Source organism: Nicotiana tabacum, chromosome 8 (genome assembly GCF_000715075.1).
Source record: "Nicotiana tabacum cultivar K326 chromosome 8, ASM71507v2, whole genome shotgun sequence".
Classification (NCBI taxonomy): Eukaryota; Viridiplantae; Streptophyta; class Magnoliopsida; order Solanales; family Solanaceae; genus Nicotiana; species Nicotiana tabacum.
Genome location: NC_134087.1, coordinates 42,612,108 through 42,634,271, shown reverse-complemented (window position 1 = coordinate 42,634,271; position 22,164 = coordinate 42,612,108). Strand labels below are relative to the sequence as shown.

Below are 22,164 nucleotides of genomic sequence, written 5' to 3'. Positions count from 1 at the left end.
CTAAGACATAATATTTATTATCTTAATTGCTTAAATATTGAAATGAAAATGTGTCGGCTGGCCTTGTCTTCACGAGAGGTGTCATCACGACCGGGTCCGAATTTAGGGTCGTGACAGTTAGATGGAAACCCAAAAAAATGTTCCCCAATGCACTCTCTCAATGGACCAACCACACAAGTTTTTCCAGTTGCAAGCAAATTAGTACTCCCTCCGTTTATTTTTACTTGTCCATTGTTGACTTTGTACACCTTTTAAAAATAATAAATAAAGTACATGATTACCATAGGGCACTGCTCTCCGCCTGTCGTAACAACAACAAAAGTCTGTACCAAAATTTTCTTGTTCCCGTGCCCCCTAGTACCGTGACCCCCGGTAATCTCTTGTAGGGCGCACAAGGCCCTTAGCCTTACCTCATGCAGTTTCTGCTTACCCATATTAATTAGTGTATAGTCTTAATGGACTTGAAAAATGATTTGGAATGAGTAATTAATGCTAAGGGCAAAACAAGAAAAATAACTTATTTTTCTTTTGATATGCGAAAAGTGACAAGTAAAAATAAAAATTTATTTTTAAAATACTTGACAACTAAAAGTGAATGGAGGGAGTATGTTTTAAAAAAAATTAAGATTTATTTAGAGGATATATTTCTTTTATTGGAAGTTAGTTTGACTAAATTTTGAAGTTAATTGGATTAGTTCAATTCAGTATCTTAAAATAAAAATTTAGATATTTAAAAACTATATGAAAAGTACTGTAAGTTGTAATTTTTGTCTTGTCAATATGATAAAAATATATATTATAAAATATTGTCAAATTTCATATTGTTTGGTTTGGAGTACTTATTATCAGTAAGCGGAAGGTAGAGCTAGTATCCATATTTGTTCACTATAGAGTACCATTTATAGGCTTGGGCATACTAACAGGTGAATTTCTTTTTCATAAAAAAAACATAAATACCCCTTGAACTTGAGTCGTATTTTCAGCTACATATTTAAACTTTGCGAAGGTCGTATTACCCGTTGAACTTTGTTGAAGTGAAATAAACAACACCTTAAAGCTACCAGATTTTTGACCGAGAGTGTTGTGCACGCTCTGCCACATGCATAAATTTTATTTTTTTCTTCATTTTTGGATTTTTTTGTTATAATTATATTCTACTCTATTTCTTTCTTTTTCATTCCTATAGCTCTTTCTGTCCCACCCCTTTCATGAATCACGACTGCTAATGCATAATCCAAGAGCATTCTTTCACCACTGCAAACCCACACCAGACACCACCATATCTAAAAAAGCTGCAAAAAAAAGCACGAGTTGCGGCTATGGGAGATCTAGAAATTATGTTTATCTTTGTAGGACTTAACCCTCTAATTTTCTTATGCTGATTTCTATATGTCCAAAGTGATGAATGTTTATGAGTCTTTATGTTTTAATCTACCTTCTCATTATATTCTTATCTTTTGCAATAGAATGCAAATAAATAGATCCAAATAAAATGGTTAAAATAGCACAGGCTAGCTAGTTTTGGGACTGGTAATCGAAAAATAATCAGCATTTGCAAAGTTATTGAAAAATGACCACTGTTTTACTGAAACATAGAAAGTTCAAGTATAATATGCGGGATTATGAAGCTCTTGCGTATAAACTTCCCGCATATTTTGTTGGGACTCCAGCACAAAACGTTTCAGCATAATTGTCACGACCCTAAACCCGGAACCGATCGTAATGACGCCTCTCGTGAAGACAAGGCCACCCGACATTTACCCACTTCAGTTTTAAGCAATTAAACAATAAGAATTAAGTCTTAAACTCGATAAAATCCCAAATAATAAGCAGTGAACATTATATCGGGGTGTCACTAGTTAAGAGCATATATCAATATACTACAAGTCTAAGGTATCTACAACTATTACAGAATCATTGAAAGAGAAAGAAATGAGATAAAGGGGGAGAAGCACGGGGCTGCAGATGCCGAGCAGCTACCTCGTGAACTCCGAAATCCGTCGGGAGCTCTCAACTCTCGCGAGTAGGATCAGCAACGCCTGAATTTGCACACGGGGTGCAGGGAGTAAACTGAGTACTCCAACTCAGTGAGTAATAATCATAAATAAAGACTGAGAAATATGAAATTACGTAAGGCACATTACAGGCTATAATGAAGCAGTAAAAACCAGTAAAACAATGAATCAGCATAGATATGTAGAAATCATTTTTGTTCAACTTAAACTTCATGAAATGCCTTTTCAACAATTAAGCAGGTAAATGACAGGCAAATAAGAAAGATAAACACATAAAGGTTCGCCCCTCGGGCACAATGTCAACAATTCCACCCCTCGGGCAATATCTTAGAACAATACCAGCCCCTCGGGCTATATCTCACATCACAATGGGTACCCGCGCTCACTACGGGTGTGCAGACTCCTGGAGGGGCCCCTTACGGCCCAAACTCAATATCAAGCCATCTCGCTGCATCATCACTAAGCTCTCGGCAACAATACAACATGATGGTCAGCCCAAAATTATCCTCACAACACAGGCCCTCGGCCTTGCTCAATCAAAATCACATAAGCCACTCGGGCAACAATAAAACATGATGCTCAACCCAAAATATTATTTAAAAATATCATTTAACATATTAAAATAGAGTAAACATGGCTGAATTATGAAAACAGTAGAGTATAACATGACTGAGTACAAGTTTAAAGTCAAAACAATGAGTAAATATCGATAACAATCCCCTAAGGGTCAAATAGTTGGCACGAGGCCCAAATATGACGTTCAGCCCAAAACATGATGTTCACAAATAGATTTCAGTCAAATACGCAGTAAAATAGTCATTCGTGACGGACTAAGTCACAATTCCCAATAGTGAAAGACCCCACGCTCGTCGTCAAGCGTGTGTGTCACCTCAATATAGCACAATGATGTGCAATCCGGGGTTTTATACCCTCAGGACATCATTTACAATCATTACTCACCTCGATCCGGTCCAAACTCTAGACCGCGATGCCTTTGCCTTCACGAATCGACCTCCGCATGCTCCAAATCTAGCCACAATCAGTACATAATCATTATAATATGCTAAGGGAACAAAGCCCACTTGAAAATATCCAATTTACATCAAAAATCCCGAAATTGCTCAAACCCGACCCCCGGGCCCACGTCTCGAAATCCGACCACAAGCGACCCCTCAAATCCCAAATCCTAGGTCTCCAATTACAAGCCCTAGTTCTTCAATACTAGGCTTAAATTCCATGATTCATTAGGTAGAATTCACGCAAGAATCGAGTATTGAGTTTAAACATCTTACCTTCAGGTGTTATCTCTTGAATCCCTCTTCAAATCCTCTCAAAAAGCTCCAAAATCGCCCAAAAATGGTGAAAGTTAGCCCCAAAATCGCGGACAATGGTTATTTAAACATTCTGCCCAGGCATCAAAAACCTTCTTCGCGAACGCAGTCAAAGCCTCGCGTTCGCGAATCACAAAAATCCGCTGACCATGAATTCCCTTTACGCGAACGCGACCTCCAGCTCACGAACGCGAAGCGTCCACTTTCCAAACCATCGCGAACACGACCTCCTTGTGCGAACGCGAAGCACAAAAGGCTGGGACCCCAGCTGCTCCCATTTAATCTACGCGAACGTGACACAGACCTCGCGAACGTAGAGAATCAAAACATCACCGCATCGCGAACGCGACACACAACACGCGAACGCGAAGGCAAAATTCGCCGCCTCAAAAAAACACCCTTTGCGAATGCGGGTCCCTAACCACGAACGCAAAGAACAAATCATCTGCAAGACAAAACCAGAAAAAATTGCCAAGTCCAAAGTCCAAAATTGATCCGTTTAACTATCTGAAACTCACCCGAGGCCCTCGGGACCTCAATCAAACATGCCAACATATCCCATAAGCTCATTCAAACTTTTTCCAACCTTCAGAACGCTCAAAACAACATCAAAACACCAAAATCACATCGGATTCAAGCCTAAAAAATTCAAGAACATCCATATTCCGCTTTCGATCAAAAAGTCTACCAAACCTCGTCCGAATGACCTGAAAATTTGCACACTCGTCACAAATGACACAACAGATCCACTGCAACTTCTAGAATTCCATTCCAACTCCTATATCAAAATCTCACCTATCAACCGGAAAACGCCAAAATCTCAATTTTGCCAATTCAAGCCTAAACCTTCCACGAACCTCTGAAATGCATTCCGATCACACTCCTAAGTCCCAAATCACCTAATGGAGCTAACTAAATCATAGAAATTTTGATCCGAGATCATATACTAACAAGCCAAATCTTGGTCAAACCTTTCAAATTTCAAGCTTCAAACTGAGAACTGTTTCTTCAAAATTCATTTCGGTTAACCTGAAAACCAAAATCGACGATTTACATAAGTCATAATACATCACACGGGGCTAGTCATGCCCGAGAATTGGCGAGCAAAGTGCAAAAAGCTCAAAACGACCGGTCGGGTCGTTACATCCCCCCACTTAAACATACGTTTATCCTCGAACGTGCCCAGAGTTGTTCCAAAAGCCAACCAATCGCTGAATAACCTTACTATGCACATACCCGAGGGTGATCTCACGTCACCCTATCTCTTATAGGTCCGATAAACAATGTAACTAAAATTTCACAGTCCAACCTAGCCTATGAACCTTAGAACCACATTTCCACTTCTGAAATCACCCACAAGATCAAAATCTCACATGTATGCTCTGAATAAGCCTGAACAAGCTGTAATAACCCATACTCGTAACCTCAGGTGCAATTACATGATATACCACATAACTCAAACACTTGTAACAATAACTTCTAATCATAGTAGTTGCACATAACACCCGAATACCGATAGAAAACCTCTTATCCACTAAAGTCTCATTCCAACACTTTCATATACTGCCAATAATAAATGACACATGCAGTAAACCATAACCATTTCCCATATCAACCATTCATGAAGCCACTTCTTCTTTGGCAAGGACCATAGCAAATTTCTGAACCAAACCTCGATATTATCCATCAACTCGCTGAAACCGAATCCGTTTGTATTCATTCTAGATCTTAACGACCACATCTAATCTAACACAACTACTCTGGTGACATGACACATCAATACAGGCTAAAGCCGCAACTTGTGCAATCCATGCACCAATAAGCAACAATCTGAACATACTCAAATCATGAAAAATGACTCAAATGAAAGAGCTGTACCGCAAGCTCACCAGTACCACCACAACACAAGGCTGCGAACCCACCACACATTATAGAAATAGAACACACGAATATAAACCGCAAGGTCATACCTCCACATAACTTGTTGCAATGCGCGACCCTATCCAAATACTGGTCCACTTGAAACACCTCAAGTCACTCTACTCAACATCGACAACGACGCGCGATTTGACGTCTGGAACCAAAGCAAATCATCATAACCACGACGAAACAATTGACATAACATTACATAACCCGAAAGGACACAACTGATGCGCCATTTGCCAAGCAATATCCAATACTCCTCCCGCTCGAATTCCACTGAGAGACCCCAATAACACCACACCACATGTGCCTATAACCAACAAATCCCAATGCCTCACAACACGGAAGGGTAACTCATAGATCTCGTCAGAACACTAATAGGCTCAATAACAATCGAATCACACATCCCTCAGCAATACAACTCGGAGCCAACCAAGCTGACTCAAGTTAGAACACACATCCACATTGGCCTGCCAATGAACCCCTTATCAAGGAAACCCTGAAGCTGCTCCTTCAACTCCTTTAACTCTGCCGGTGCCATACGATATGGCGCCGGACATCAAATAAATACCAAAATCAACAACCTCGCCCGGCGACATGCCCCGCCATAAGAAACACATCCGAAAGGTCCCTTACCATGGAACTGAATCAATGGTAGGAGTCTCCACACTGGCATCCATCATGAAAGCCCAAATAAGAAAGACAATCCTTCCTAGCCATCCCTGGGTCTTAGAATATAAAACCACCCTACTAGGACATGAAATCCGTCGAAGCTCGCCACTCATTTCGTGGCATTCCTGGCATAGCCAACATCGCTTCCTTAGCGCAATAGTCTAGAATAACATGACACGAAGACAACCAGTCTATGCCCAATATTACATTAGAATCTAGCATACCAAGTAGCACAAGATCCACTCTGGTCTCCAAACCCCGATAGTCACTAAACAGTGCCGATACACACGACCCACAACCACAACATAGCCTGAATATGAGAACTCCCAGTTTCCAACTCCATATAGCACACGAATCACCATACCTGATCCCAGTTTCGCCGTCCGAATACATACCATACCTCTAATACCCAATCATTCCACGAGAGATACTATAAAATTCTTCTGTGCCACCAAGCAAACTCAAATATCAGTAGTCGATCTAACAAGAGAGTGCCACAATACTACCGAAGAACCATCAACTTAATCACATTGCCTTTTTCTGAAATATATACCCTCGTCAAATCACCCGAATAACAATACCATTTCCTTAATCATCTGAAGATCATTTCCCTAATCATCTGAAGCTCATTTCTCTAATTATCTGAAGCTCATTTCTCTAATTATCTGAAGCTGCCGCTGCCTAAGGATGTTATGATCTTCCTTTCAGAACTGAACCGAGACCTTACACATGCAATTCTCAAGCCTACACCACATACCACATAAACCATACCATCCGAGGGTAACTATGAGAACTTTATAACCCTTCCGAGCCACACGCAACTACGTACTCAACTAGCCAAGAACTTTTCCATTGGACCTCATCTGGGAGAAAATCACTATACATCCCATGATCCTCATGCCCATGAAAATATACACCTCTAACCGTGGTAGAAATCATTAAGAACTCTCCGACTCCCCTTTGCACCGAACCAAACCTATCAGGACTGAATCTTTCTAACTCAACCAAGCTACGCAGGCCACTAAAACCCAAGAGCATTGTCGTGAAATACCTGTAGGAACTCATTACCCCGTTCACACCCAAGGAACTAATCATATCCTTACCATACCGATCCGGTCTACTACCAAGCTATCAAATCTATCCAGGTTTCCTTCTAATTTACCTTCCACTTGATACTCCTTCTTGCTATAACACCATAATTCCTCAACCCAGACTCACCATACGAGACCCAAGCATAAAACCACACCGTCTAAGGCTCATAAGCAGCTGAGTACTCTCTTAAATATCCCCAAAAGTACCACATTCGAAATACTTTACTCTGAAGAGACTTCATGAGAATCTAAATCCGTTACCTTCACCTTCCTAATGCTGATGAATATAGAATTCCCTAATTGATATCGAAATACCACAAGTCTTGACACCCTCAAATGCAAACCTCCGTTTCTAGCCAAAAGTTCAACTTGAAAATCTCCAAATATTACATGTAAAACTTTGAACACATTAGAACCATTCTCTAGAGTCATCCACTCTACTCAAACTACAATTAGCCTGATCAAATGAACCGAACAACCTGTGCCTCATTAGCACTCCGACATCGCAGAGCGTAACTTCATCCTAAAACAACCAAGCAACTTCCTACCCTATGTACCGAGCATCCTCTACCAATAACCACTCAAAACACTCCGTGATTATCATACACCTATGAAGCATAACATAATCTTTGTCAAAGCGTTTCCTTTACTCGAGCCATCCTCGGTCTCAATCTCCATAAGCCATAACTGATTCACCCGTACGCTTCAAACTGGAACCAACATAGCATATAACTGCGCAATCAACTAGTCGATAGCAGACTCCCCCACTTGGCTCAAAGCCATAGATCAAAATACACACAATAACTCATAATGCATACACTCAATTACTGCCATAATACCATAGTGAGATTAAACTCGATCCTTCTTAAACTCGTGAAACACAGACCATCTAGCACTTTAAGTCTTCTGCAATTGTCGCATTCACTCTCATAACAGTTAAACCCACTTTCTTAAGCGGCCCAAACTTAAATTGCAACCATATCTTTCACTTGTAAATGAGATCTTCTAACAGAAAACATAAGGATCACACAACTTCAGAACACTCCGCATGAGATGACCCACCAGCTTTGCCTCCAGCTAACATTTCTGTATACCTTCCACCATCATAAACACTACGCAGCCATTTAATCTTCCTAAGTCTAAACTCATACCGCAACATGAAATTTACTTCACTCCCAACTAGGAAACATGAAAATATTCTTCACACACCCATAACTCGAGGCTATACATTCAATCACGATGGAAATCAAACACCAAATAGTCCTTGCTGCCCTAAAGCAGACCCTTATCGCCTCATTCGATTCATATGAATACACCTCGTAGTCATATCACCCTCATCATGTAGCTAACCAGTCTTTACTCCCCTTAATAGGGACATAACAGAACATGTAGATCCAGAAGCATGCGCTCGTGTAAATCATTAGCTTAGAGCTCAAGCTATAGGAAAAAATCCGACCTCAAGTTCTCCAAACTAGCCGACATCAACACACAGAGATCACACCTCGTCCCTCGATCATGGAATCACAAGCCATCGATGCATATCTGATACTGAGCGCTCATGCGCACATACAAACACGTGGAAGGAATTCAAAGAGTTACTTTTCAAGTTGAATCAAGGACGCACGATAAGAATTCAAGAATGGGAAGTTCTTCCTAAAGGTTCTGCAGCCTCCCGAGGATAAGTACAGATGTCTCCGTACCGATCTACGAGACTTTACTAAACCTGCTCATGACTCGTGAGACCTATATAACCTAGGCTCTGATACCAACTTGTCACGACCCTAAACCCGGACCCGGTCGTGATGGCGCCTCTCGTGAAGACAAGTCCAAACGACATTTACCCACTTCAGTTTTAAGCAATTAAACAATAAGAATTAAGTCTTAAACTCGATAAAATCCCAAAAAATAAGCAGTGAACATTATAGTTTGCAAAAATAGAACCCAACATAGCCCGATACTGGGGTATCACTAGTCATGAGCATCTATCAATATACTACAAGTCTAAAGTGTCTACAACTATTACAGAATCACTGAAAAAGAAAGAAATGAGATAAAGGGGGAGAAACACGAGGTTGTGGACGCCGAGCAGCTACCTCGTAAATTCCAAAATCTGCCAGGAGCTCTCAACTCTCACGAGTAGGATCAGCAACGCCTGAATCTGCACACGAGGTGCAGGGAGTAAAGTAAGTACTCCAACTCAGTGAGTAATAATCATAAATAAAGACTGAGAAATACGAAATCATGTAAGGCACATTACAGGCTATAATAAAGCAGTAAAAGCCAGTAAAATAGTGAATCGGTATGGATATGTAGAAATCATTTTTGTTCAACTTAAACTTCATGAAATGCCTTTTCAACAATTAAGAAGGTAAATGACAGGCAAATAAGAAAGATAAACACATAAAGGTTCGCCCTTGGGCACACTATCAACAATTCCGCCCTTCAGGCAATATCTCAGAATAATACTAGCCCCTCGGGCTATATCTCACATCACAATAGGTATCCACACTCACTGGGGGTGTGCAGACTCCTGGAGGGGCCCCTTGCGGCCCACGCGTAATATCAATCCATCTCGTGGTATCATCATTAGGCTCCCGGTCTCATATCGACAAGCCACCTCATGGTGTACAAACTCAGGCCCTCGGCCTCATAATCATAATAAGTATATCACCGCTGCGGTATGCAGCCCGATCTAAAAGAATCCTCACAACACAGGCCATCGGCCTTACTCATCCAAAATCACATAAGCAACTCGGGCAACAATAAAACATGATTGTGAGACCCCAAAAAAGTCTAGTTCGCAACCAAAAAAACCTCACATCAAACGGACGTTGGAGTAAAAAGTTATGACTGTTTTACCCTGGAATGTCCAGGCTGAAACTGGGTCGCGAACCGAGTCGGGTCAAACAAGTGGTATAAGTCGGCAAATCCGACTTGTAAGACACCAAAACATTTCATTTTTGTCTCAAAACAGTGACAGAGCTGAAGAGAGGGTTCCATGATGTTCTTGAGTGATTAAGGTACGTTTTTAATGATTTCTACCGTTAAAGTTTGTCCCCGTGCCTAGAAACTCAATCTCTACGCTTTGCAATCGTTTCCCCCTTCTATTAGCTGTGTTTGGAGCTATTTTTGGAAGATAGGAAATTTGTTGTTCTTGCTGGTTCTTCAGGCGTTATACTTGATTTTCCAAGGTAATCATCTTGGGATTATTTTATGATCGTTTTTACAAAGTTCTACGGACGTTTCGTCAAGTTAGGGCCATATGGCAAATTTGCCGATTTAAACTCAATTATGAACAGTTTATAGGTGCGTATAAGCTGCATATATATAGTGTTTGCGAAGCTTAGGACGTAAGGAACAACTTTCGTGAAGGAACTACAGGCATTCAGACGTTCGTTGGAAAGGTATGTTAAGGCTAAGCTCTGTCCTTCCTTTTTCACGAATTCTTGGAAATTCCTAAGACGTCAAATGTGATATTTTACTATTCTATTGCTAGAAAGACCTTCTGTGAAAGGCATTGGGATCATAGCTGAAGTATTTTCATGATGTTATTAGGTTGATATTCCACTCGTTCGGTTAATTAGGGTATTTGACATCTATATATGTCATTTTGTCGGCTTTTTCATCCATATGTCTATATATATGAATTCTTATTCGTCTTTGGGTTGTGTGACTAAACAAAATAAAGGCATTTAGTATTTACGATCAGTCCTTCTTTCTTGTTAAAGTATATTTTAAAATCTCTAAAGTGACACATCGATTTCCAAAAATCTCAAATATAAATTTTACGTTTAAACTATTAAAACACTTGATTTTTGATATACTTTCCTTACTAATTATCAAGAAATCAGGTATAAGGACTAAGTGAAGCACTTTAAGCTTTTTATGAATATCTTCAGAGTTAAGTTATCTTTCTAAAAGTCGAGTTAAGTTTTCAAGCTTATTTATTCAAAGAAAACATATGAGGTTCCCCGAGACAATTATATGCGATAAGAAGGTGATTATGAGATTATAAGAATAAGAGTACCAATGAGCCAAGATAGGCTAAGTTCTTGTTATGGCCTATTATGTGCATTCAAAGTTCATATCATACATGACATATTATGCATGGACTTCAAGCTATAATCGGAGGTAAGGGGCCTATTTGCCCGAAAAACTATATATATTGTACAGATGGCCACGGGTTGGCAATATGATACCGGTTAGCTACCAGGAGAGACTGACATTGCTAGAATTTGGTTGGGTATGTCATGCATTTGCATCAATATATATGTATTCACGACATACGCTTACACAAGCATACCATGCATAATTGATTACTATGAGGTCGGATGTCGGTCATGGAGGCTATAAATGTTTCAGTGTCAGGTGGTTTCACTATTATTTTTTTTACATTAGCTATGTATGATTCTACTTTCTGCCTTACATACCAGTACATTTTTATTCGTACTGATGTCCCGTTACCTGGGGACACTGCATTTTTATTTCGTGCGTGCAGGTCTAGGTAGGGACTCTGATCAACCCTTACACTAGGATTTCGAGGTTCAGCTGTGAGTTGGTAAGCTCCACCTCTTCCTGGAGCTTTCATAGGATAGTTACTTTTGTGTACAGTTTGGGTATAGTCGGGGCCTTGTTCTGACAGTGCTTATGACACTCTTAGAGGCTATTGTGGACACAGTATTCTGGGTTTCTTTTTGTAGCTTTCAGTATCCAGCCCATAGTCTTGACATGTATATATATGTGTGTAGGCATGTATGTCTCCAATCGCGACCTCGTCGGCCAACTAGTACTTTATTATTTTGGCTCATCTACCTTTGTTTATATGGCTTATTATTATTCAGGTCATGACTTTAACGGTCCAGGCTTAGTATTTCAGATGTTGTGCTGCTCTATCTGTTGGGCCCCAGTTTAGTTAGCTAGTATGTTTAGTGGCTAACTCGATCGAATACAGTATCGAGTGCCAGTCGTGCCTCCTCTAGTTTGGGGCATGACAAACTTGGTATCAGAGCAGGTCGTGTGCCAGTGAGTCCACAAGCCGTGTCTAGTAGAGTCTTGCTTATGGGTGTGTTGTGCACCACACTTATAATCAGGAGGCTATGAGGCATTTAGGAATGGTTATGTTTCTTTCAATTAATAGATCGTGCTATAAAGCGAAGTTATAAGAACGTATGAAATCTAAATCGTGCTTTGTGTTTCTTATCTTATAGGCTACCTATGCTCAGGAGATGGCACAACGAGAGATAGGTATGAATCCGGGGGAAGGTGCCAGTCGTTCCCCACTGGGTCAGAGGGATAGATTTCCCTTAGAGGCACACATTGAGTCTCCAGTACCCCTAGTTTCAGCTTCCCAGCACTTGTTGGAGCCTAGGGAGATATAGTACCGCTAGCCTCACCAGTTATATTAGTACTTGAGGCAGCTAGAGACACAGGACCTCTAACACCTGTTGTTCCGCCATCAGAGACTGGGGAGCAGGGGATGAGGGAGGCAGTTCAGTTGCTGACTAGGATGGTTTTTATTCATGAGCGACAGCTAGAGTCGGGAGCAGATGCCCGGAGAGATCGGACAGGAAGCTCGACGGTACGAGAGTTTCTCCACTTGTCCCCTCCATTATTTACATGATCTAGTTCCACTGAGGATCCCCAGGACTTTATAGACCAAATGTATAGAGTATTGAGAGTGATGCATGCCTCCGTCACCGAGGCTGTGGAGTTGGCTTCTTTTCGACTACGTGATGTAGCCGTCCTATGGTATGAGTCATGGGAGAGATCTAGAGGACCTGATGCTCCGCCAGCAGAGTGGGAGGACTTCTCTAAGGCTTTTTTAGCCTATTATTTGCCACGGGAGGTTCGGGAGGCCCGTCTTGACCAGTTTCTTAGCCTGAAGCAGGTGGATATGAGTGTGAGGGATTATAGCCATAAGTTTAATTCTTTGGCGAGGTATGCACCAGATATTGTACGTACCATGAGGGCTAGAGTTCATCATTATGTGGATGGTTTGGGGGATCATCTGATTAGAGACTGTAGGGTAGCATCCCTATCGGATGATGTAGATATTTCCCGCATACAGGCTTTCGCTCAGACTACAGAGGACCTTTCCCATCGGATTCGTGATACTCGCAGGGATAGGGAGCAGAGTAAGAGGGCTCGTACTATGGGGTCTTATAGGGAGCCACGGGGTGATTTCAATCCCCCACTCCATCGATATCCACCTCGATTAGCAAGTAGTTTCCCATTACAGATGCATGGCCAGCGGTTTAATCGTTATATTCAGTCAGGACCGGGACAGAGCTCAGGCTAGCCTGAGGGCCGTCGACAGGAGCGTTCTGCACAAATGAGACAACCTATTCCTCCATGTACTCAGTGCGGTAAGCTGCACACCGGGCAGTGTAGACAGGGTTCGAGTGCATGTTATCATTGTAGGCAGATAGGACATTTTATTAGCCGGTTCCCAGGGTTAGGCAGAGGTGCACCAACTCAGCCTTCAGGATCCACAGCAGCCTCTTCGCCCTCAGTCCGTGTTCCCCGACCAGGTCCACAGTCTACTCAGGGACGTGGTAGGGGGAGAGGTTGAGGAGACACCTCAGGTTCTAGTGGTGGCCAGAACAACTTTTATGCACTCACAGGCCGACAGGATTCAGAGGCATCCCCAGATGTTGTCACAGGTATATTGACAATACATTCTCATGCCATTTATGCATTGATAGATCCCGACTCTACATTTTCATATATTACTCCATTTATTGCTGGTAAGCTTGACATTAGATCTGAGTTGTTGCCACAGCCAGTTGAGGTATCTACGCCAGTTGGCGACTCTATTGTTGCTAATCATGTCTATTGAGGTTGTACAATGTTAATTAATGACCGTCCAACTTTTGTTGATTTATTGGAATTGGTTATGCTAGACTTCGATGTCATTATGGGTATAGATTGGTTGGCAGCTTGTTATGCTAATATTGATTGTCGTACAAAGTTGGCCGATTTCATTTTCCGGGTGAGCCTGTCCTTGAATGGAAAGGTAATGTAGCCACGCCCAAGGGTAAGCTTATTTCATACCTTAGGGCTCGGAAGTTTATTGCTAAAGGCTGTATATACCATCTGGTTCATGTCAGGGATATAGATAAGGAGCCAGCGACTCTTCAATCGGTTCCTACTGTGAATGAATTCCCAACAGTATTCCCTGACGAGTTTCCAGGAATTCCCCCCGAAAGGGAAATTGATTTCACTATAGATTTGCTTCTTGATACGCATCCTATATCCATTCCTCCCTACAGAATGGCTCCTGCAGAGCTAAGGGAATTGAAGGAACAACTGAAGAATTTGCTCGATAAAGGCTTTATTAGGCCAAGTACATCCCCATGGGGTGCTCCGGTGCTCTTTGTTTGAAAGAAAGATGGCTCCTTATGGATGTGTATTGACTACAGAAAACTAAATAAAGTCACTATCAAGAATAAGTATCCTCTTCCACGGATTGATGACTTGTTCGACCAGTTACAAGGTGCCAAATTCTTTTCGAAGATCGACTTGCAATCCGGTTATCATCAGCTACGAGTCAGGGATATTGATATCCCAAAAACAACATTTAGGACGAGGTATGGCCATTTTGAATTCCTTGTCATGTCTTTTGGGCTTACAAATGCCCCAGCAGCTTTTATGGATCTTATGAACCGGGTATTCAAACCATTCTTGGATTAATTTGTGATTGTGTTTATTGATGATATCTTGATATATTCATGATCGGAAGCCGAGCATGCGGACCACTTGCAAGCTGTATTGCGGACTCTCCAAGACTACAGGTTATATGCTAAATTCTCTAAATGTGAATTTTGGCTAACTTTTGTAGCTTTTCTTGGTCATGTTATTACCAGCGATGGTATCAAGGTTGATGGCCAAAAGATTGAAGCTGTGATGACTTGGCCGAGGCCCTTGAATCCAACAGAGGTTCGTAGCTTTTTAGGCTTGGCAGGGTATTACCGAAGGTTTGTGGAAGGAATTTCCTCTATTTCTGCACCATTGACGAAGCTGACACTTAAGGGAGCTAAGTTTCAGTAGACTGAGGCATGTGAACAAAGTTTTCAGGAGCTAAAGAAAAGGCTTACGACGGCACCTGTCTTGACTCTTCCGGATGGCACCGAGGGTTATGTTGTCTATTGTGATGCCTCGAGAATTGGCCTAGGTTGTGTTCTTATGCAGCATGGTAAGGTTATTGCGTATGCCTCCAGACTGTTGCGGAAACATGAACAGAACTATCCTACGCACGATCTTGAGTTAGCCACAGTTGTCTTCGCCCTAAAGATTTGGCGACATTATCTATATGGGGTTTATATTGATGTTTTCACCGACCACCAGAGCCTTCAGTATTTATTTAAACAGAGGGAGCTGAACCTACGACAAAGAAGATGTCTAGAATTATTAAAGGACTATGATGTTGATATTTTATATCATCCTGGTAAAGCTAATATTGTTGTTGATGCTCTTAGCCGGAAGTCCATGGGCAGTCTAAGCCATGTTAAAGTTAATAAGGTCAAGATGACCAATATCTATGCTAGCTAGCTAGTTTGTAGGTGCGTTTGGTAAATGCAGAGGGTGGACGCATTCTCGTTCAGAATACGGAAAAATCTTCTTTTGTTACTGAAGTGAAAGAGCGACAACACGAGGATCCTGAGCTTATAAAACTGAGGGAAAGTATTCCACAGCAGCGACAACCTTTATTTGAGCTAATTGGAGATGGAGTCCTTAGATACCAGGGCCGCTTATGTGCACCGACAGTCGGAGAACTCCGCGCCAAGATTCTTTTGGAGGCCCTATGCAGTTCACCCCGGAGCGACAAAGATGTATCAGGACCTTCAACAGATCTATTGGTGGAATGGAATGAAAAAAGATATCGCGGAGATGGTAGCCCAATATCCTAACTACCAACAAGTTAATGTTGAGCATCAGAGGCCTGGAGGCCTAACTCAGTGTATTGAACTTCCATTATGGAAATGGGACATGATAAATATGGACTTCATCACCGGTTTGCCTCGCACTCCACAGAGGTATGATTCTATTTGGGTAATTATTGATAGGCTTACAAAATCTGTCATTTTCTGCCAGTCAGGACGACATATTCAACCGAGGATTATGCCAAGCTTTACATTCGGGAGATTGTGCGCCTTCACGGGGTACCGTTATCTATTATCTCTGATCGAGGGGCTCAATTTACAACACATTTTTGGAAATCTTTTTAGAAGGGTCTAGGCACGTAGGTAAATCTTAGCACAACTTTTCATCTGCAAACTGATGGACAGGCAGAGCATACTATTCAGACAGTTGAGGATATGTTACGTGCCTGTGTGCTAGATTTTAAAGGAAGTTGGGATGATCATCTAACTTTTATTGAGTTCGCTTATAATAACAGCTTCCAAGCTAGTATTCATATGGCCCCTTACGAAGCACTATACGGGCGGAAGTGTAGGTCGCCGATCGGTTGGTTCGAGGTCGGGAAGCAGAGTTACTAGGTCCTAATTTAGTCCAGCAAGCAATGGAAAAGGTAAAACTTATTAGAGACTGGCTGCGTACAACACAAAGTCGGCAGAAGTCTTATGCAAATGTTCGACGACGAGACTTAGAGTTTGATGTAGAAAATTGCATTTTCCTGGAAGTAACGCCTATGAAGGGCGTCATGCGATTTGGAAAGAAGGGTAAGCTCAGCCCTAGGTATGTTGGACCGTATAAGATTATCCGGAGGATTGGTAGGGTGGCGTACAAGCTTGATTTGCCTTCAGAATTGGGAGCAATCCATCCTGTGTTTCATGTATCTATGTTGCAGAAGTGCATTGGAGATCCTTCACGTATTATGCCCATTGAGGATATTCATATTGCTGAAGACTTATCTTATGCAGAGGTACCAGTAGCTATTTTAGATCGGCAGGTAAGAAAGCTTCGAACTAAAGAAGTGGCTTCCGTGAAAGTGTTATGGCGAAATAACAACATCGAGGAAATGACCTGGGAAGCTGAGGAGGAAATGAGGAAGAAGTACCCCTACCTATTTACGACTTAAGGTGAGTCACATTTAAATAATTGGCAATTATTTCTTTACAACACTTAATTGGATTTTAAATGACTAGAAAGTGCAATTTAAATTTCTTATTGCGAGATAGCTATACGAAGCCTAGTAGTTGGAATCTTCAGAATTTGATTTATGCTTTGCAAATGTAACAAATATAGCCTCGAAAATAACGTATTAGCGGAAAAAAATGAAACCAAGGAATTGACTTGACCCATTCGCAGATGAATGTTCTTTAGGGGGGGAGACTGTGAGACCCCATGTGATTTTTTTTTTCTCTTCTCTTACGTAATATACGTAATGTGGCGTGGTTATATTAGGTATATATAATTGGGTGTAGCACATTGGGAGAATAAGACTGAAAATGTGTGGTAATATCAAGGAACTAACTAAAGTTTTAGGTCAAAGGAATCCTTTAAACAAAGGTTAATGGTTAAAGAAATGGCTCGGGTAGCACCCCGCGCGTTCGGAAGGTTTAAGTTAACTTGCACCTGTGGGATGAGACTAAGAGTGTCTAACATGCTAAGAATAGTGTGTTATGAGGTATTATAATATCACACGGGTCACATGTTAAGTTTTGGAGTCAAGCAAGTAGCGAAATAAAGGTCGGCAAAGGTTATCGTAAATTTCTCTAATAATTTTTTTAAACTTTAGGTCAAATGTATCAGATTAGTTCTCCCAATATATAATGTGTTATGGGACCCACAACCTATCTAATCGAAGTTCTACAAGCCTAGTTCGCAACCAAAAATACCTCATATCAAACAGACATTGCAGTAAAAAGTTATGACTGTTTTACCCCAGACTGTCCAGGCTGAAATCGGGTCGCGAACCGAGTCGGGTCAAACAAGTGGTATAAGTCAGCAAATCCGACTTGTAAGACACCAAAACATTTCATTTTTGTCCCAAAATAGTGAGGGAGCTGAATAGAGGGTTCCATGGTGTTCTTGAGTGATTAAGGTACGTTTTTAACGATTTCTACCATTAAAGTTTGTCCCCGTGCCTAGAAACTCAATCTCTACGCTTTACAATCATTTCCCCCCTTCTATTAGCTGTGTTTGGAGATATTTTTGGAAGATAGGAATTTGTTGTTCTTGCTGGTTCTTTAGGCTTTATATTTGATTTTCCAAGGTAATCATCTTGGGATTCTTTTATGATCGTTTTTACAAAGTTCTACGGACGTTTCGTCAAGTTAGGGCCATATGGCAAATCTGCCGATTTAAACTCAATTATGAACTGTTTATTGGTGCGTATAAGCTGCATATATATAGTGTTTGAGAAGCTTAGTACGTAAGGAACAACTTTCGTGAAGGAACTACAGGAATTCAGACGTTCGTTGGAAAGGTATGTTAAGGCTAAGCTTTGTCCTTCCTTTTTGCACGAATTCTTGGAAATTCCTAAAATGTCAAATGTGATATTTTAATATTCTATTGCTAGAAAGACCTTCTATGAAAGGCATTGGGATCATAGCAGAAGTATTTTCATGATGCTATTAGGTTGATATTCCACTCGTTCGGATAATTAAGGTATTCGATATCTATATATGTCATTTTGTCGGTTTTCTTATCCATATGTCTATATATATGAATTCTTATTCGTATTTGGGTTGTGTGACTAAACAAAATAAAAGCATTTAGTATTTACGATCAGTCCTTCTTCTTTGTTAAAGTATATTTTAAAATCTCTAAAGTGACACATCGATTTTCAAAAATCTCAAATATAAATTTTACGTTTAAACTATTAAAACACTTGATTTTTGATATACTTTCCTTTACTAATTATCAAGAAATCAGGTATAAGGACTAAGTGAAGTACCTTAAGCTTTTTATGAACCTCTTCAGAGTTAAGTTATCTTTCTAAAAGTCGAGTTAAGTTTTCAAGCTTATTTATTCAAAGAAAACATATGAGGTTCCACGAGACAATTGTATGCGATACGAAGGTGATTATGAGATTATAAGAATACGAGTACCAATGAGCCAAGATAGGCTAAGTTCTTGTTATGGCCTATTATGTGCATTCAAATTTCATATCATACATGGCATATTATGCATGGACTTCGAGCTATAATCGGAGGTAAGGGGCCTATTTGCCCGAAAAACTATATATATTGTACAGATGGCCACAGGTTGGCCATATGATACCGGTTAGCTACCGGGATAGACCGCCATTGCTAGCATTTGGTTTGTTATGTCATGCATTTGCATCAATATATATGTATTCATGACATACGCTTACACGAGCATACCATGCATAATTGATTACTATGTGGTCGGATGTCGGTCATGGAGGCTATAAGAGTTTCAGTGTCAGGTGGTTTCACTATTATTTTTTTACATCAGCTATGTATGATTCTACTTTCTGCCTTACATACCAGTACATTTTTATTTGTACTAATGTCCCGTTGCCTGGGGACACTGCATTTTTGTTTTGTGCGTGCAGGTCCAGGTAGGGACTCTGATCAACCCCTCCGCTAGGATTTCAGGGTTCAGTTGTGAGTTGGTAAGCTCCACCTCTTCCTGGAGCTTTCATAGGATGGTTACTTTTATGTACAGTTTGGGTATAGTCGGGGCCTTGTTCCGACAGTGCTTATGACACTCTTAGAGGCTATTGTGGATACAGTATTCTGGGTTTCTTTTTGCAGCTTTCACTATCCAACCCATAAACTTGGCATGTATATATATGTGTGTAGGCATGTATGTCTCCAATCGCGACCTCGTCAGCCAACTAGTACTTTATTATTTTGGCTCGTCTACCTTTGTTTATATGGCTTATTGTTATTTATGTCATGACTTTAACGGTCCATGCTTAGTATTTTAGATGCTATGTTGCTCGATCTGTTGGCCCCCAGTTTAGTTAGCTAGTATGTTTAGTAGCTAACTCGATCGAATACAGTATTGAGTGCCAGTCGTGCCTCCCCTAGTTTGGGGCGTGACAATGATGCTCAGCCCAAAATATTATTTGAAATATCATTTAATGTATTAAAATAAAGTAAACATGCCTGAGTTATGAAAATAGTAGAGTATAGCATGACTGAGTACAAGTTTAAAGTCAAAACAGTGAGGGAATATCAATAAAAATCCTCTAAGGGTTCAAATAGTTGGCACGTGGCCCAAATATCGCGTTCAGCCCAAAACATGATGTTCACAAATAGATTTAAGTCAAATACACGGTAAAATAGTCATTCAGGACGAACTAAGTCATAATCCCCAACAGTGCATGACCCCACGCTCATCATCGAGCATGTGCGTCACCTCAATATAGCACAACGATGTGCAATCCAGGGTTTCATACCCTCATGACATCATTTACAATTATTACTCACCTCGATCCGGTCCAAACTCTAGCCCGCAATGCCTTTGCCCTCACGTATCGAACTCCAGATGCTCCAAATCTAGCCACAATCAGTACATAACCATTAAAATATGCTAAGGGAACAAAGCCCACTCGAAAATATCCAATTTACATAAAAAAATCATGAAATTGCTCAAACCCGAGCCCCGGGCCCACATCTCGGATTCCGATAAAAGTCAAATCAATAGAATTCTCATCCTCTCACGAGTTCATACATATCAAAAGTACCAAAATCCAACCACAAATGACCCCTCAAATCCCAAATCCTAAGTCTCCAATTACAAGCCTTAGTTCTTCAATACTAGGATTAAATTCCATGATTAATTAGGTAGAATTCACACAAGAATCGATTATTGAGTTCAAAAATCTTACCTCCAGGTATTATCTCTTGAATCCCTCTTCAAATCCTCTCAAAAAGCTCCAAAATCACCCAAAAATGGTGAAAGTTACCCCAAAATCGCGGACAATGGCTGTTTAAACATTCTGCCCAGGCATCAAAAACCTTCTTCGCGAACGCGGTCAAAGCCTCGCGTTCGCGAAGCACAAAAATTTGCTGACCATGAATTCCCTTTACGCAAACGCGACCTCCAACTCGTGAACGCGAATCGTCCGCTTTCCAATCCATCGAGAACGCGACCTCCTTGCACAAACGCGAAGCACAAAAGGCTGGGACCCCAGCTGCTCCCACTTACTCGACGCAAACACGACACAGGCCTCGCGAACGCAGAGAATCAAAACATCACAGCATCGCGAACGGGACACACAACACGCGAACGCGAAGGCAAAATTCGCAGCCTTAGAAAAACACCCTTCACGAACGCAGGTCCCTTACCTCAAACGCGAAGAACAGATCTTCTGCAATACAAAACTAGCAAAAACTGCCAAGTCCAAAGTCCAAAATTGATCCGTTTAACCATCTAAAACTCACCCGAGGCCCTCGGGACCTCAACCAAACATGCCAACATATCCCATAACCTCATTCAAACTTGTTCCAACCTTCGGAATGCTCAAAACAACATCCAAACACCAAAATCACATCGGATTCAAGCCTAAGAATTTCAAGAACTTCCAAATTTCGCTTTCGATCAAAAAGTTTACCAAACCTCATCCGAATGACCTTAAAATTTACACACACTTCACAAATGACACAACGGATCTATTTCAACTTCCAGAATTCCATTCCGACTCCTATATCAAAATCTCACCTATCAACCGGAAAACGCCAAAATCTCAATTTCGCCAATTCAAACCTAAACCTTCCACGAACCTCCAAAATGCATTCTGATCATGGTCCTAAGTCCCAAATCACCTACGGAGCTAACCAAATCATAGAAATTCTGATCCGAGGTCATATACTAACAAGTCAAATCTTGGTCAAACCATTCAAATTTCAAGCTTCAAACTGAGAACTATTTCTTCAAAATATATTCCGGTTAACTTGTAAACCAAAACCGGTGATTTACATAATTCATAATACATCACATGGGGATAGTCATGCCCGAGAACTGGCGAACAAAGTGCAAAAGCTCAAAATGACCGGTCGGGTCATTACAATAATATGTTGGATGATGGAGCTGGTGCATATAAACTTCCCGCGTATTATGTTGAAACTCCAGCACATTATGAAATTCCAACACATTATGTTGAAAACTCATATGTAAAAAATTCAAACTCCAACATATTATGTTGGAATGTTTTTGGATTTTTAAGGATGTTTTTGCTTCGATTTTATCTTT

General features: G+C 40.9%; 1 protein-coding gene across 1 annotated transcript; it reads left to right on the top strand.

Annotated features, from left to right (window-relative positions):
• The first annotated feature begins 16,552 nt into the window (after positions 1 to 16,552).
• Positions 16,553 to 19,739, top strand: LOC142163065 (uncharacterized). The gene is made up of 2 exons (XM_075220316.1): positions 16,553 to 16,942; positions 19,719 to 19,739. Exons 1-2 carry the CDS (start codon positions 16,553 to 16,555, stop codon positions 19,737 to 19,739), a joined length of 411 nt encoding a protein of 136 aa, XP_075076417.1.
• Positions 19,740 to 22,164: the final 2,425 nt, after the last annotated feature.